Genomic DNA, 15,214 nt, shown 5'->3' with positions numbered 1-15,214 from the left:
GTACAATGATACTTTTATCTTTCTAAGACTGCCCCACAGTATTTTCTTGGAGAAATAGTCATGGAAGTGCTGCGCCCACAGCTTGTAAGAATTGAAGGACGGAATTACAGGAAGAACCCCATCCAGGAGAAGACCTATCAGCATGAAGAAGAAGATGAGGACTTTTACCGAGGTAACTGGGGTGGCTGCTTGGCCAGAGCAGAGGTACAGCGCACCCTGTGGTGTTGGAACTGTTCTTTGTTTCGTCTTCCTGAATATCTGTGTCAATGCTGACATTTGAGATCTTTGATTTGCCCGGGCTCATCTCACATCCAAAGGTACCGCTGAATGGAAGGTGACCGAGGCATCCTCTGTGGCAGGGCCTTACTCGTTCTAGTTCATCCTCATCACAAGAGGCTTAAATGTCACACTGGGGATCATTTTAGTTCATCATTAATATTAACCATTCATATTGTGTGACAAAATTAAGTTCGGTTTGTCTGCAATCCTATGGAATAATATATATGTAAATTATCAAAATGTGCTGAGGATTCAGTCCCATGCCCGGCCAAGAGTGTAAGCTACGTGTCCTTTTTCTCTGTGTGTCATGTAGAGACAGTTCCAGATGCACAAATAAATAATGTAGGAATAATTGTACAAATAAAAAGTTGAGTTGACTTACAAAAATGTAAGTTATGGTAAAAAAATGTAAGTAATGTTCAGGTTAACTAACTTGAGTTTGCTTTTAATCTATAACATTGCTCTTGAATTTTTTGCTCCAATTCCCTCCTGGTCTATAAGCCTTTCATGGGGCGCTAAGCCCAGGGGCTGTCCTTCCCCTCATCTCCATTGTTTCCCGTTAGTCTTGGGACCTTAAGCTTCCTCTTGTTCTTTTTCTAGACCATGTGGAATGAGGGTTTTTTTTTTTTTTTAGATTTATTTACTTTTATTGGAAAGGCAGATTTACAGAGAAGGAGAGACTTCTGTTTGCTGGTTCACTCCTCAATTAGTAACAAGGGCTGAGCTGAGCTGATCTGAAGCCGGGAGATTATTCCAGGTCTCCCACACAGGTGCAGGGTCCCAAGGCTTTGGACCATCCCCTACTGCTTTGCTAGGCACAAGCAGGGAGCTGGATGGGAAATGGAGCAGCTGGGACTTGAGCTGGCACCCATATGGTATCCTGGCACATCTAAAGTGAGGATTTAGCCACTGAGCCATTGTGCCGGGCCCAATTTCTTAATACTGAAAACGTAGGTCAGCATTGTGGCATAGTGGGTTAAGTTACTACTTGTGGGGCCTGGGTGGTGGCCCAGCAGCTAAAGTCCTTGCCTTGAACGTGCCAGGGTCTCATATGGGTGCTGGTTCTAATCCTGGCAGCTCCACTTCCCATCCAGCTCCCTGCTTGTGACCTGGAAAAGCAGTAGAGGATGGCCCAAAGCCTTGGAACCTTGCACCTGCGTGGCAGACATGGGGGAGGTTCCTGGCTCCTGGCATTGAATTGGTACAGCTCTGGCCATTGTGCTCACTTGGGGAGTGAATCATCGGATGGAAGATCTTCCTCTCTGATTCTCCTCCTTTCTGTATGTCTGACTTTGCAATAAAAAATAAATAAATATTTAATAAAATAAAAGTTACTACTTGTGTTGCTAGCATCTCTGACAGAGCCAGTCTGGCTGTTCCACTTGTTCCAGCTCTCTCTGCTAATGTGGCTGGGAAGGCAGCAGAGGATGGTTCAAGCGTTGGTGCCCCTGCATCCACTTAGGAGGCCTCGATGGAGCTTCGAAACATTTGGAGGCAATCAGTGATTGGAGGATCTCTCTCGCTTACTCTGCCTTTAAAATAAATAAACGAACCTTTAAAGAAAAAAAAATCTGAAGAACAACTCAGTTGTGTAGTTTGAATGCAGTGAATTTTGTTGCATGAATTATATTTCAAAAAACAATGAAATTTTTTTTTTTTTAAAGATTTGTTTTTATTATTTTTTCATTGGAAAGGCAGATATACAGAGAGGAGAGACAGAGAGGAAGATCTTCCATCCGATGATTCACTCCCCAAGTGAGCGCAACGGGCCGATACTATGCCGATACGAAGCCAGGAGCCTCTTCCGGGTCTCCCACGCGGGTGCAGGGTCCCAAAGCTTTGGGCCGTCCTCGACTGCCTTCCCAGGCCACAGGCAGGGAACTGGAAAGGAAGCGGGGCTGCCGGGATTAGAACTGGCGCCCACATGGGATCCCGGGCGTGCAAGGCGAGGACCTTTAACCACTTGCGCCACCGCGCCGGGCCCAACAATGAAATATTTTTATTACTTTCTTTCTGAGAACAGCGTTAAATACTGTTCCTATGTATATGTACTACTTGAAATACTTAAAATATCCCCTATATGGTTGTTTAATGCTTTATTGTCTCTGAGAGAAGTCGGAAGGGATGACAGAACCATAGTCTGCAGGGTAGGTTGTTTGCACCTGTGTCCTGCTGTTGAGGGCAAGGCTGGCATCTGGGGAGAGGGCTGTTTTCCCAGGCAGGGCCATTCCTGGGACAGCCTTTCTGAGCAAGGTGCTGTGGTTTTTGTGCAGGCACCATGGAGGACACCGATGAGCCCTGTGATGCCTACGATGTGGAGCAGACCCCGCAAGGATTCCGCACTACCATGAGGGCCCCCAGCCTGCTCTACAAGTGAGTCAGAGCCCCCACCCGTTGCGGCCTCCCAGGCAGGGGCTCCCAGGAAACTCAGCGGGAAGCCGACTCTTCAGTCCTCCACGCTTATCGTGGTATTTGATTACTGCTGATGAAATAGCTTAAGGTTTCATGTGCTAGAATTTCAGAGGACAAATTACCTTGCACAGGTGTTGTCTTTCCTGATGATTTTGCCTCTTATGTGTTGCTTGACTTTACCACTTATTTCTCTTTACTTCTGTACCTTTTGTCCGGATGACTGCAAATGCTCTGCTTCCTGGCCTCTCCACAGTCGCTTGCTCTCTTCTCACTTTTTCATGTTGAGGTGGAATGATATTAAGAAGTAGATTTGGTGATTTTACCACCTCGGCTTAGAATCCGTTAATGGCTTTCCTGTGAAGGTAGAATTCCATTCCCTCGGAGTACCAGCCTGAATCTTGAATGTAACTTAGCTAGCCGTGTGTTTTTGTTTTGTTTTTTAAAGACTTATTTTATTATTATTGAAAAGTAAGATATACAGAGGGAAAGAGAGACAGAGAGGAAGAGCTTCCATTCTATGATTTACTTCTCAAGTGACCAACTGCAGTAGTAGGTGCTGCGCCGATCCAATGCCAGGAGCTAGGAACCTCCCCCAGGTCTCCCACACGGGTACAGGGTTCCAAGGCTTTGGGCTATCCTCGACTGCTTTTCCAGGTCACAAGCAGGGAGCTGGATGGGAAGTGGGACTGCTGGGATTAGAACCGGCGCCCATATGAGATCCTGGCATGTTCAAGGCAAGGACTTTAGCCACTAGGCCACTGTGCTGGGCCCAGCCCTGTGTTTTTGAAGCTTAACTCATACCATTTCCCAGGCTTTGTGCTTACACACATCTGACTTTTTTCAGTTTCTCCAGAGTGCTGTGCTTCTTCCTGTTACTTAGAGCTTTGTGTTGCTGTTCTTTTTGCCTTAGAGTCTTTTCCATCTTTATATATTTTTTACTCCTTTGAGGGACTTGCTTTGATACCGTCATCCCCACCAAACACATTGATTACCCTATTAACACCTCTGCTTTTTTTTGGTGGCATTTATCCCATTCTCTGTTTAATTACATGCTACTTGCTCTGTGCTGTATGAGATGGGAGGCTGCTTCTTTTTTAAAAAAAATAATTATTTTTATTTTTGGTGATTTTGACATACTTGATTAGGGTGGTTGGGTCAAGGGCTATAGGAAGGTGGGTGAGATCATGATCACCTTTTCCACATTCTCGTTTCCCTTCCTGTATCTGGGGGAAGGGGGAGACAAGGAGAGAAGCCACACCCACCCTCCTGAATGCCTCTGCACCCTGGGATGGAGGACAGTCACCTGACACCACCCCAGAGTCCCTGATGTGGGGCATGCTCTGAGGATCCTCCTCAAAAGGTTTTGATAGTTCAACAGTTCCAAATTACTGCCACTCCAAGCACGATGAAATCTCTCCAGAATCCACTGATTGAATTAGTCCACCTTAGAGTCCCCGTTTGCCTAGATATTCACTGCCAACATTTGGCTGTGGTAGTTAATCGATTTGTTCTGTCCTCTGTCCTTCGTCATGTTACCAGGTGTCCTCTGTGGACTCCAGTGTACTGCCATATCCTCCATGTGTACCTGGATATGCTGTCCACTGCTCTGTTTTAGCCACTGAGGAGGCCCAGCTCTGACACATGCACTCTACAGTCAGACCAGGGAACCTGCAATTCTCTCCATGGTTGGGATTCTGAGTCCATTAGATCAGTTGGGAGGATCTGCATAGAAGCTTATTCTGAGGTGATCCCAGAACTGATTCTTGTGCATGCTTGCCAATACAGGGTCCGGCACAGTCCATTGTCCCAATCAGCTTATGCACATGCTAGTGGTTGTAGTTGCTGGGTCAGTTCTGTCTCCAGCCCTGTCTTTTACACAAACCAGTAGGTGTTGCAGTACAACCCGATCCTGCCTAGCGCACACTGGGCCCTCACATACACTAGTGGAGGCTGCAGCCTAGTTGTAGAGACCCACGATAACCTCCACCAGGCCCGCCCCCGGCCTAGATCCCGTGCTTGTCAGTATGTACAGCAGACTGGTACAGTCTGTCCCATATCCCATTCTGTTCTCATACATGTCAGTGGGCGTTGAACCCTATTTCAACCCAACCACCCCCACTATCCAGTCCATACACCTTCTGGCTGATGCCACTTTGTCTAGTCATGCCTGTCCCAGACCTGGTTTTCATGTTTACCAGTTGGAGTGACAATCCAGGAGGAAGGTGTCCACTGTTTCACTTCTGGGCCCACTCCCACATATTGCACTCTCCAGATGGTTCTGCAGTTTAACTTGACAGAATTTGCCCCTGTGCCTGCCTCTATTGGCTGATGCTGCGGCAAAGCCCAACCAGCCCATATCCACTCTGACTTATGCTTGTACCAGTAGGAGCAGTCAACCCAACCTGGCTTTCCTCTGATCCAGCCCACATGAGGCCCACAGGTGTTGTAGCCCTGCCCGGCCTGGTTTGCCCCCCATCCCAACTCATGCTGTGCAGTGGGAATGGTGGTCCAGCAGGGAAGCCCTCCACAGCCGCTCTAATGACTTTACCCCCTCCCCATTGGGATCTCCCACATGGGTCTCACATGCGCTGGTTGGGTGCTGCAGCCCAGTCTGGCATGGCCCACTCTCCTCGGCATTTGCCTGTGGGTGCTGTAGCCTGGCTAGACCAGGCACACCCTGTATTCCAACCCACGCTCGTTGGGGCTACAGCCTAGCCCAGCCTAGCTGGCCCCCAGTCCTGGCCCTCATGTGAACTGGCTTGTGTTGTAACTCTTCCTGGCCTTACCCACACTCCATTCTGGTGCTTGGATTCACCAGTGGGAGGTGTGAACCGGCTCAGCCTGGTTTGCCCCTGACCTGTGCCAAATGTATGCTGCTGGGTACCTTTCCCTGGTCTGGTCTGGACTACTCCCTATCGTGGTTCTTGTGCTCACCTGTGTCCTGACAGAGAAGTTTCCCAGGCCCCTCCATCAGAGCCTCTCCCAGTGCCAGATCTTACACACACCAGTGGGTCTTGGGCCAGCCCTACTTAGTCCACCTTCTGTCCTAGCTGAAACAATGGCCTTTCCTGATTGGCCTTCACCCATTCCGGTTGTTACAGCCCAGCCAAGCTGATCCACAGCCAGACACAGCTCACACATGGCTCAGCTGGGATGTAGACCTAGCCTAGCCCACCCCACACCTACCCTGGCTCTCACGAGCACCAGTTGGTGCTGGAGTCTAGCCCAATCTGGCACACCCCAGACCCAGCCCACACTTCTGCTAAGGGACATTGCAGCTATCCCCAGACTAGACAGCAGCTCCCACTCTCGCCTTCGCACTCGCCAGTGGGAACCACAACCCAGCCAGGGTGTCCCCTTTGTTCCCCAACCAGTCCTGTTCCCAGCCATAATTTGCGCATGTGCCAGTGGATGCTCTGACCCAGCTTGGCATAGCCCCTCATCTGTCTTGGGCTTTGCCTTTGGATGCTGTAGCCTTGCCTGACCCAGCCTGCCTCCAGCACCAGCTCTGCTGGCAGGGGCTATACCTTGGCTCTGCTCAATTTGCTTCCATCCCTGGCTCATGCAAACCAGTAGGTGTGACAGTCTAGTTCGGCATGACCTGCACTCCAGCCTAGTTTCTGCAGTCCCTGGGGAGCTAAGGTTTTCTTGGGTCTGCTTGGTCTGCGCTCTTCCACAACCAACCCACACAGTTGGAGCTACCTTGCCTGCCTGACTCCTAGGCCTGGACCATGTGCTCACCAGCAGGAGCTATGACCCACTAGGGGAGTTTCCCAAGTTTTCCCACTCGGCCCACTCTAAGACCTATATCTCATGCATGCCAGCGGGTGCTATGCCCTTGCCTGGCATAGCCTGCTCCTCCGTCTTCACCTAGTATTAGCTGGTGTATGTTGTGGCCTGGCCCGGCCCACACCCTGTTTTAGGATGCACTTGTAGGTGCTGCAGCCTGAACCTGCCCAGCCTATTCTCGGCCCCAGTACCTGTGAGTGTTGGCAGGTTCCATGTTCACACCTAGCTCAGCTCATCACCACTCTTAACTCTTGAGCTAACCAGTGGGACTTGCATTTTCACAGGCTTTGGCCTACAAATCCCCCACAGAATCTACCCCCGGACTTGGTAGTCTCATGTGCTGGATAGTGTCATGGCCTTGCCTAATGTGACCCGTCCCCTGTTGTGACATTCAGTCAGATACTAGGATCTAGTCCTGCTAGACAGGCCCTCACGCTGGCTTTTGTGTGGATTGGCATGAGGTGGTGCATGCTAACAAGCCCAACTCCGGATTCCCATGTGGTCTATGACCCATACAGATCTTTTAGTCTCTCTTCTTCAAACTATCAAGTCTCAATCTCCTTGTTTTCCTACACGTATAGTGGCCCTGTCATTGAGTGTCTCTCAGGATTAATTCCGCACCTACACGTACTGTGTCCTTATCCATGCATGTCTCTGGATAATAATTTCAGACCCGTAAGACCTCAGAGCTTGCCACTGGACAGCCAGCAGGCAACTCAAGATGGTGCCGTTGTTGCTCTGGCTGGCTGTAAGCCAGGATTCTCCCACCGCTTGGCAGCACTGGATGGGAATCTAGAATCCCCAGCAGGAAGCCTGGCCTGGCATGTGTTCTCCCAGCCACAGCCATGTGGCTGAGAGATTCAGATACCCACACCTCTGAGCCGACTTAACTCCACCTACCAGCATGGCGAGAAACTTCTTAAAGGCAGTATGTTAATCCCTTGATGCTTATCCAAGACTGATTTGTTCTTCCTAATCATCTCTGTCATTGCTTAGAAGCTTTGTGATCACCCAGGACTGTCCCATGTTAACCCGAGAGGCGTTCAGTGTTAGGCTGACTTTGCATGGATGCCTGTGATGCTAAGCTGATCTAGGAAGTCTCGGTTGTTTTTCTCTGTTACACCGCATGAACCATTAGGTCTGTCCAAGCACATTAGGGTTGTGGGAAGAATTTCACAAATGCAGGATTAGGTGCCTTTAGTTTCCAAGAGGCAAATGGTTTCATTTTTGCCAATCTTGAGAGCATTCCAAAATAGTTAAAGATGAAATTCACCTGGAATGTGGTCAAATGAGAATATTACTAACCCTGACAGCTTGCTTTTCCTTGCAGGCTTATGTGACATTTTCCCTAGGAAACATAATCTTAGAAAGATGTGACTCATTTCCTAACTGAGTCAACAAAGCATGTCTTACTGTGTGTGTTTTTCATTGGTGAGATTTGTAAACATTCTTTTGATGTCTGATTCTGATTGGATTGTCTTTTGAATGCTTTGTAGTCTAAATACCTAGTAGTAATTATGGACCAGATGTCTTGCATATTAGATTAGGTATTAATTCAGCTAAATTTTAATTATAAGACAGTATTTACCAGGAAGAGTTCTTTGCTATGAATGATTTTCTGTACTTCGGTCAAGGAAGAAATAACTCAGCCAAATTAATTGATCAAAGCCAAAGGTTGGCAATCCCTGTCTGGGGCATAGAGCTGGTGCTGTGATTCTCAGCCTTAGGACATCTTGGAATCACCTGGTTGCTTTTGAACCTCTCAGTGTCTGGGTGTACCTCAGACCCATCAAATCAGAATCTCTGAGGGTAAGACCCAGGGGGGTTAGGTTTTGAAACTCACAATCCAAGGTATTTCCATTGTGTGGCCAAGATTGGAATGAATGGTTTTGAAAGGAATTTTCACTTACATATTCTTTGCTTACCTGCATTACTTTGATTCTGGCTGTTTTTACATGGAAGGATACTGTTGTGAACTTAATGAAGAACACGCACACTGTTTGCAGCTCAAGGAGAGTTCCTGGACACTTTTTTTTAAAAAGATTTATTTATTTTTATTGGAAAGGCAGATTTACAGAGAGAAGGAGAGACAGAAAGACAGAAAGATCTTCCGTCTGCTGGTTCACTCCCCAAGTGGCTGCAATGGCTGGAGCTGAGCCGATCCAAAGCTAAGAGCCAGGAGCTTCTTCGTGGTATCCCACATGGGTGCAGGGTCCCAAGGCTTTGGCCATCTTTGACTGCTTTCCCAGGCCACAGGCAGGGAGCTGAATGGGAAGTGTGGCAGCTGGGATTAGAACCTGTGTCTTGTTGCTTCTCGGCTTTTTGGCTAAGATCAAGTGTAGAACCGGTGTCCATATGGGACCCTGGTGTGTGCAAGGCAAGGACTTTAGCCACTAGGCTATTGCACCAGGCCCACACTCTTTCATATACGATTACATTTTAACCTTCTGACAATTTTATGATACCTAGATATTAGTTATTTCCATTTTTGTGAGAAAAAGGCTTGGAGTGTTTAAATGATTTTAACCTCAACTATTGAAATTCTAAACTATTAATAACCTTTCTAGCAAATTGCCTTCTTCTGCTAGATTTGTCCACTAGCCACATGCCAATTAATAGGCATCTGATTAAAAGCTCTCCTAATTAAAAGGGCCTGGGAAGCCGAAGGCCTGAAAATTATGCCATAGCTTAACGCAGAAAAACCACATGGAAATTACGTAATTCCAATCCTCTTTGAAACATCTTTTCTTTTTTTTTAAATGTTATTTATTTGAAATGCACAATAATATATGTATGTGTCTCTGTGTGTGTATAAATAGATTGAGATCTTCTATCTAGTTTACTCCCCGAATTACCACAGTGACTAAGGTCTAGGGCTGCGGTGGAGAAGCCGAAGCCGGGAGTCTGGAACTCTGTATAGGTCTCCCACATGGATGGCATGCCCAAGCAATTGCACCATCTTCCATTGTCTTCCCAAGAGTATTAACAAGAAGTTTTATTAGCAGTGGAGCCAGGACTGGTATTTCAAGCAGAATCTTAACTCACTGTGTCACAGTGCCTAACCCAAACTGGATTACCACAGATCTTTTATTTTTTTTTTAAGATTTTATTTATTTTTATTGGAAAATCAGATTTAGGGAGGAGACACATAATGAAAGGTCTTCCATCTACTAATTTACTTCCCAAGGCTAGCTCTGAGCCAGCCTGAAGCCAGGAACCAAGAGCTTCTGGGTCTCTAATATGGGTGCAGGGTCCTAAGGCTTTGGACCATCTTCTACTGCTTTTCTAGGCCATAAGCAGGAAGCTGGGTTGGGAGTGGAACAGCTGGTACTCAAACCAGCACCCATATGGGATCCTGGCAGATGCAGGGTAAGGATTTAGTCACTAGGCTATTGTGCCAGGCTCTATGGATTACCTTTTTATTCTTCTTCTGAATGTATCCTAATGGTGAATACTACTCTTTGCTCATCTTATCATTAACGCTTATTAAATTAATCAGATTATTTAATTTAGGATTAACTGATAGTTCTCCCAAAGGATAGCATAGTCCCCCTTCAAATCATAGACCTCTTGCCTGCTAGAAAGGTGCTTTGAAACTGGCTAGCCTTTCAAATCTGATTCTAAAGAGCGAGGGAGTGTCAGCATGGTTATCCTGTTTATAGGTTGAGCATTGTTGGCCAGTGAGTAATTCCACATCTGTGGAACTAAATAGCTTAATGATTTCCTCTGTAAATATTGAACTTTTGCTAAAACACTTCTATTCTGGTACATTCAGTGTAATCCTCTTCTATTTTTGTTTTACAGGCATATCGTTGGAAAGAGAGGGGATACCAGGAAGAAAATAGAGTTGGAGACTAAAACATCTATCAGCATTCCCAAGCCTGGACAAGATGGAGAAATTGGTGAGAGCCAGTTAGTCACATTTAGAGTTAATTTTGCTGGTATGTGAAATGGCACTCCAACAGAACCATTTAGTGAGGTTCTCTGTGGGAATCCGCAGCTGTTGGCCTTATTGTTATGTGTCAGTATCACTATCCCAGATGGAATGGTATGCAACTTTATACTGAATGAGTACTTGAGTTTTTTTTAAAGATTTATTTTTATTATTTTGTTATTGGAAAGGTGGATATACAGAGAGGAGAGACAGAGAGGAAGATCTTCCATCCGATGATTCACTCCCCAAGTGAGCGCAACGGGTCGATACTATGCCGATCCGAAGCCAGGAGCCTCTTCCAGGTCTCCCACGCGGGTGCAGGTTCCCAAAGCTTTGGACTGTCCTCAACTGCTTTCCCAGGCCACAAGCAGGGAGCTGGAAGGGAAGCGGGGCTGCCGGGATTAGAACCGGCGCCCATATGGGATCCCGGGCGTGCAAGGCGAGGACCTTTTAACCACTTGCGCCACCGCGCCGGGCCCGAGTACTTGAGTTTTAATTTTATACTTTAGCATGCACTGATTCAATAGTATCCAGATTTCATTGTGTATTAGATTTATTATAAGATTTTGAAGCTTGAAATGGAGTATATGAATTACTTCAGATTAGAATTAGAGAAAATCAGTGAGATCAGTGAAATGAATAAAGTTCAACTCTTCCTAAAAGTGCTCTTTCAAATTTAACCCTAGCTTTGCAGTTCAGGATGGAAAAGGTAAGGATAATAATTAGAATAACGTAGCCATAGGATTCGTGCTGTGTTGTAGCTGGTAAAGCTGCCTCCTGTGACACTGGCATCCCATGTGGATACCGGTTCAAATCCTGGCCACTTCTAGTCCAGCTGCTGTTAATGTGCCTGGAAAAGCAGCAGAGGATGGCCCGGGTACTCGGACCCCTGCACCCATGTGGGAGACCCAAATCAAGCTCCTGGCTTCTGCCTGACCCAGCCTTGGCCATCAGCCTTTTGGGGAGTAAACTAGCAGTTGGAAAATTTTTTTCGCTCTTTCCTTCTCTCTGTAACTGCCTTTCAAATAAGTAAATCAGTGTTGCATAAAATAATGTAACCTGAATCAAATAATTGCTCCGATGAGGAAAAATAATTTAGTAGAATAAATCACAATAAGGTGTCAAGTGAACCAAGGACACAGGCTTTTATTTTCCAATAGCTTTGAGTGAGGGACACTCTAGGGGCAAGGTTTTTAAAAACTTGCTCTAAAACAAAGGATTTTTTTTAAGGTCAAATGGTGTAGTAGCCTCCTGTATTGTGTTTTTCATAAACATCCATCATTTCTGAGTTTTAGCAGAGTTGAGAAGTGCTGTTTACATTTTGTGCTGTGTAATACTTCGTATCTTGATGGACAGGCCTGGGTTCCCTTGAGGCAGTGCGATACAGAAGAGCTTCTTGCAGTAAGGTAATGTGCTGTGTGTGTGGTCTAGAACAGGAACCATAGCCAGGTGACTGCAAGTGCTCAAAGTATGGCTAGTGTGACTGATGAACTTAAAATGTTTAAACTTCAGATTAGTTCAACTCTCTGTGAGCGCTCATGTAGAGCAGTGCAGTATTAGGAATTTTTCCTGGCCTGTTGGTAAAGTCAGTAAGCTCCAGCATAAGAGCGTCATGTTTTGGAAGGACCTTTTTTTAAAAAAAAAAAACATAAATATTACAGCTAAGAAGTGAAAACTGGGGACCTGCGTTTTGGTACAGCATGTAAAGTATTCACCTGCCATGTTGGCATCCTGTGAAGATTCTGGAAGGTTCTGATTCAGCTCCCTGCTGATCATTGGAAGATGGGCCAAGGCCTTGGGCCCTTGTACCCACCTGGGCCCTGAGGAAGCTCCTGCCTCCTGACTTCTTTTTGGCTTCTTTTCTGGCCATTGTGGATATTTGGATATCTAACCAGAGGGTGGAAAATCTCTATCTGTCTGTCCTTTTCTTCTCTCTCTAGCTTTGCCTTTCAAATAGATAAAAGAAATCTTTAAAGTAAAAGACTAAAAACGCATAAAAATTTTATGTTCTTGAAAGTTAAAGTAAGAACTATTGAAGTGCTTTTATAATTTCTTTTTTTAAAAAGATTTATTTATTTTTTTATTACAAAGTCAGGTATACAGAGAGGAGGAGAGACAGAGATGAAGATCTTCCATCTGATGATTCACTTCCCAAGTGAGTGCAATAGCTGGAGCTACACCAATCCGAAGCCAGGAGCCAGGAACTTCCCATCCAGCTCCCTACCTGTGGCCTGGGAAGGCAGTTGAGGACAGCCCAATGTATTGGGACCTTGCAGCTGCATGGGAGACCCAGAAAAGGTTCCAAGCTCTGGGCTGCTGGCTTCAGATTGGTGCAGCTCTGGCCGTTGTGGCTGTTTGTGGAGTGAATCATCGGACAGAAGATCTTCCTCTCTGCCTCTCTTCCTCTCTGTATATCTGACTTTGCAATAAAAAATATAAATAAATGTTAAAAAAAAAAAAAGAACAGTATTGGAAGTGGAGCACCCAAGACTCAAACTGGTGCACATAAGAGATGCTGAAGCTGAAGAAGGAGCCATAACTTGTGGGACACTGCTGCCCACACCCCTAGCCATTTTAAGGTAAGGGAGCTGATTGAAGCAGTAGACAGGTTGTGAAGATTCCATTTACCTTAGGAAACAGGAGTGTTGCAGTGCAAAAAACTAGTTAGTCCAATTAAAGTTAGAATGTAGTGGGGCAAATTTAATTGAAATGCAAGGAGATAAGCTGGTTTATTGGTCTTGTAGGGAAGCAATATATAGAAAAATCAACTTTGTTGGTTAGAGCAAATTGAGTTGTAATGTGATTACAAGATTGTGGTTGGATTGATTTTGTTTGCTGTCTCTTGTTCATCTTTTGTATCCTCTGAATTAGAGAAACTGGAGAAGGGATTGACATAGGAGGCTTGGATTTGTCCTTTAGACAAGAATCTGATCTTCCTGTTTTGCAGTCTCAAGTTATGGGACATTAGGGGACTCTTTTAAAAGGATTTTGTCATTTGCAGTTAGGGAATTCTTTGTTTGTTTTTTTAAAGATTTTATTTTAATTTTTATTGGAAATTCAGATATACAGAGAGGAGGAGAGACAGGAAGATCTTCCGTTTGATGATTCACTCCCCAAGTGAGCTGGTACTGCTCTGATCTGAAGCCAGGAACCAGGAGCCTCTTCCTGGTCTCCCACGCGGGTGCAGGGTCCCAAGGCTTTGGGCCGTCCTCGACTGCTTTCCCAGGCCACAAGCAGGGAGCTGGATGGGAAGTGGAGCTGCCAGGATTAGAACCGGCGCCCATATGGGATCCCAGAGCGTTCAAGGCAAGGACTTTAGCTGCTAGGCCACTGTGCCGGGCCCAGGGAATTCTTTTCAAAAATTTAACAATGAGGTGGATATTTGGTGCATCACTTAAGTTGCCAGTTGGGCTTCCTATGTCCTAAGTCAGCGTGTATAATGGATTTCACCTCTTCATCCAGCTTTCTGTTACCATGCACTCTGGGGGACAGCTGGTAGTGGCTCAAGTATCTGGGTCCCTGCCACCCATATGAGAGTCACAGATTGAGTCCCAGGCTTCTGGTTTCAGTCTGGCGCAGCCCTGGCTTTGCAAGCACTGGGGGAGTGAACCAGTGGCTGGAACATCTTTGTCTCTTTGTGTCTCTGTCTCTCTCCCTTTCAAGAAAGTAAGTATTTAACCCCGATACCTTTACTCATTTTATTATCTGTGTTTCCTGTGGTGCATAGCCCCATGCCACATAGACTCTGATCCTTAAAAGTGTTTGTAATTGTAGAATATTTCCGACCTTATCATATTTGTTCATCTGTCACTGATCAACAGCTTTGGCTGTAAATCCATCTCTAGACATTCTTCAAGTGCCCTCTTCAGTTTTCTGTTTCAAAAATGAGAGCACTTAACTGAGGTTACTCTCCGTCTGCTGAAAAACCAGACGTAGCATTTTATACCCAACTTTTACAGACTTGATAGACATGCTTTGCCCTTACCCCATCTTTTTTTTTAAAAGATTTATTTATTTTTATTACAAAGTCAGATAAACAGAGAAGAGGAGAGACAGAGAGAAGATTTCTCCGTCCGATCATTCACTCCCCAAGTGAGCACAACGGCCGGTGCTGCGCTGATCTGAAGCCGGAAACCAGGAACCTCTTACGGGTCTCCCACACAGGTGCAGGGTCCCAAGGCTTTGGGCCGTCCTCAACTGCTTTCCCAGACCACACGCAGGGAGCTGGATGGGAAGTGGAGCTGCTGGGATAGGAACTGGTGCCCATATGGGATCCCGGGGCGTGTGCAAGGTAGGGACTTTAACTGTTAAGCTACTGTGCTGGGCCCACAGGTAGCTTTTTTGTATCTGATTTTTTAACTTAGTTTTTTTTTCTTTTTTTTTTTCCCAAGGAAAAAATTTTTTTTGTATTTTTTCTTAAGATTTATTTATTTTTATTGGTAAGTCATTTAGAGAGTAAAGGAGAGACAGAGAGAAATATCTTCCATCTTTTGATTCACTTCTTAAGTGGCTGCAGTGGTCAGAGCTGAGCCAACACAAAGCCAGGAGCCAGGAGTTTGTTCTGGGTCTCCCTCGTAGGTTCAGGGTCCCAGGATGTTGGACTGTCCTCAGTTGCTTTCCCAGTCCACAAGCAGGGAGGTAGAAGGGAGGTGGAACAGCTGGGATTCAAACTGGCGCCTCTATGGGATCCTGACACTTGCAAGGTGAGGACTTCAGCAACTAGGCTAGAGAGCTAAATCAGTAGCAGAATAGCCGAAGTTCCAACTGACACTCCAGTACAGGATGCTGGCCATGCTATGG

General features: G+C 46.0%; 1 protein-coding gene across 6 annotated transcripts in view; it reads left to right on the top strand.

The window, feature by feature from the left end:
• ASCC1 (activating signal cointegrator 1 complex subunit 1) overlaps positions 1-15,214 on the top strand; it is a 96,341-nt gene that overhangs the window by 1,484 nt on the left and 79,643 nt on the right. For all 6 annotated transcript variants that reach the window (XM_040975914.1, XM_040975913.1, XM_040975911.1 and 3 more), the window contains 3 exons: positions 28-172; positions 2,553-2,652; positions 10,285-10,382. In XM_040975914.1, the coding sequence (XP_040831848.1) occupies positions 61-172; positions 2,553-2,652; positions 10,285-10,382 (310 nt within the window). In that variant the 5' untranslated portion in view covers positions 28-60. The remainder of the gene's footprint in view (positions 1-27; positions 173-2,552; positions 2,653-10,284; positions 10,383-15,214) is intronic.

This window comes from Ochotona curzoniae, unplaced genomic scaffold, assembly GCF_017591425.1.
Source record: "Ochotona curzoniae isolate NIBS_2020 unplaced genomic scaffold, NIBS_Ocur_1.0 contig_2692, whole genome shotgun sequence".
Lineage (NCBI taxonomy): Eukaryota > Metazoa > Chordata > Mammalia > Lagomorpha > Ochotonidae > Ochotona > Ochotona curzoniae.
Note: the sequence above shows the minus strand (reverse complement) of the source record. Positions and strands in the feature narration are given on the sequence as shown.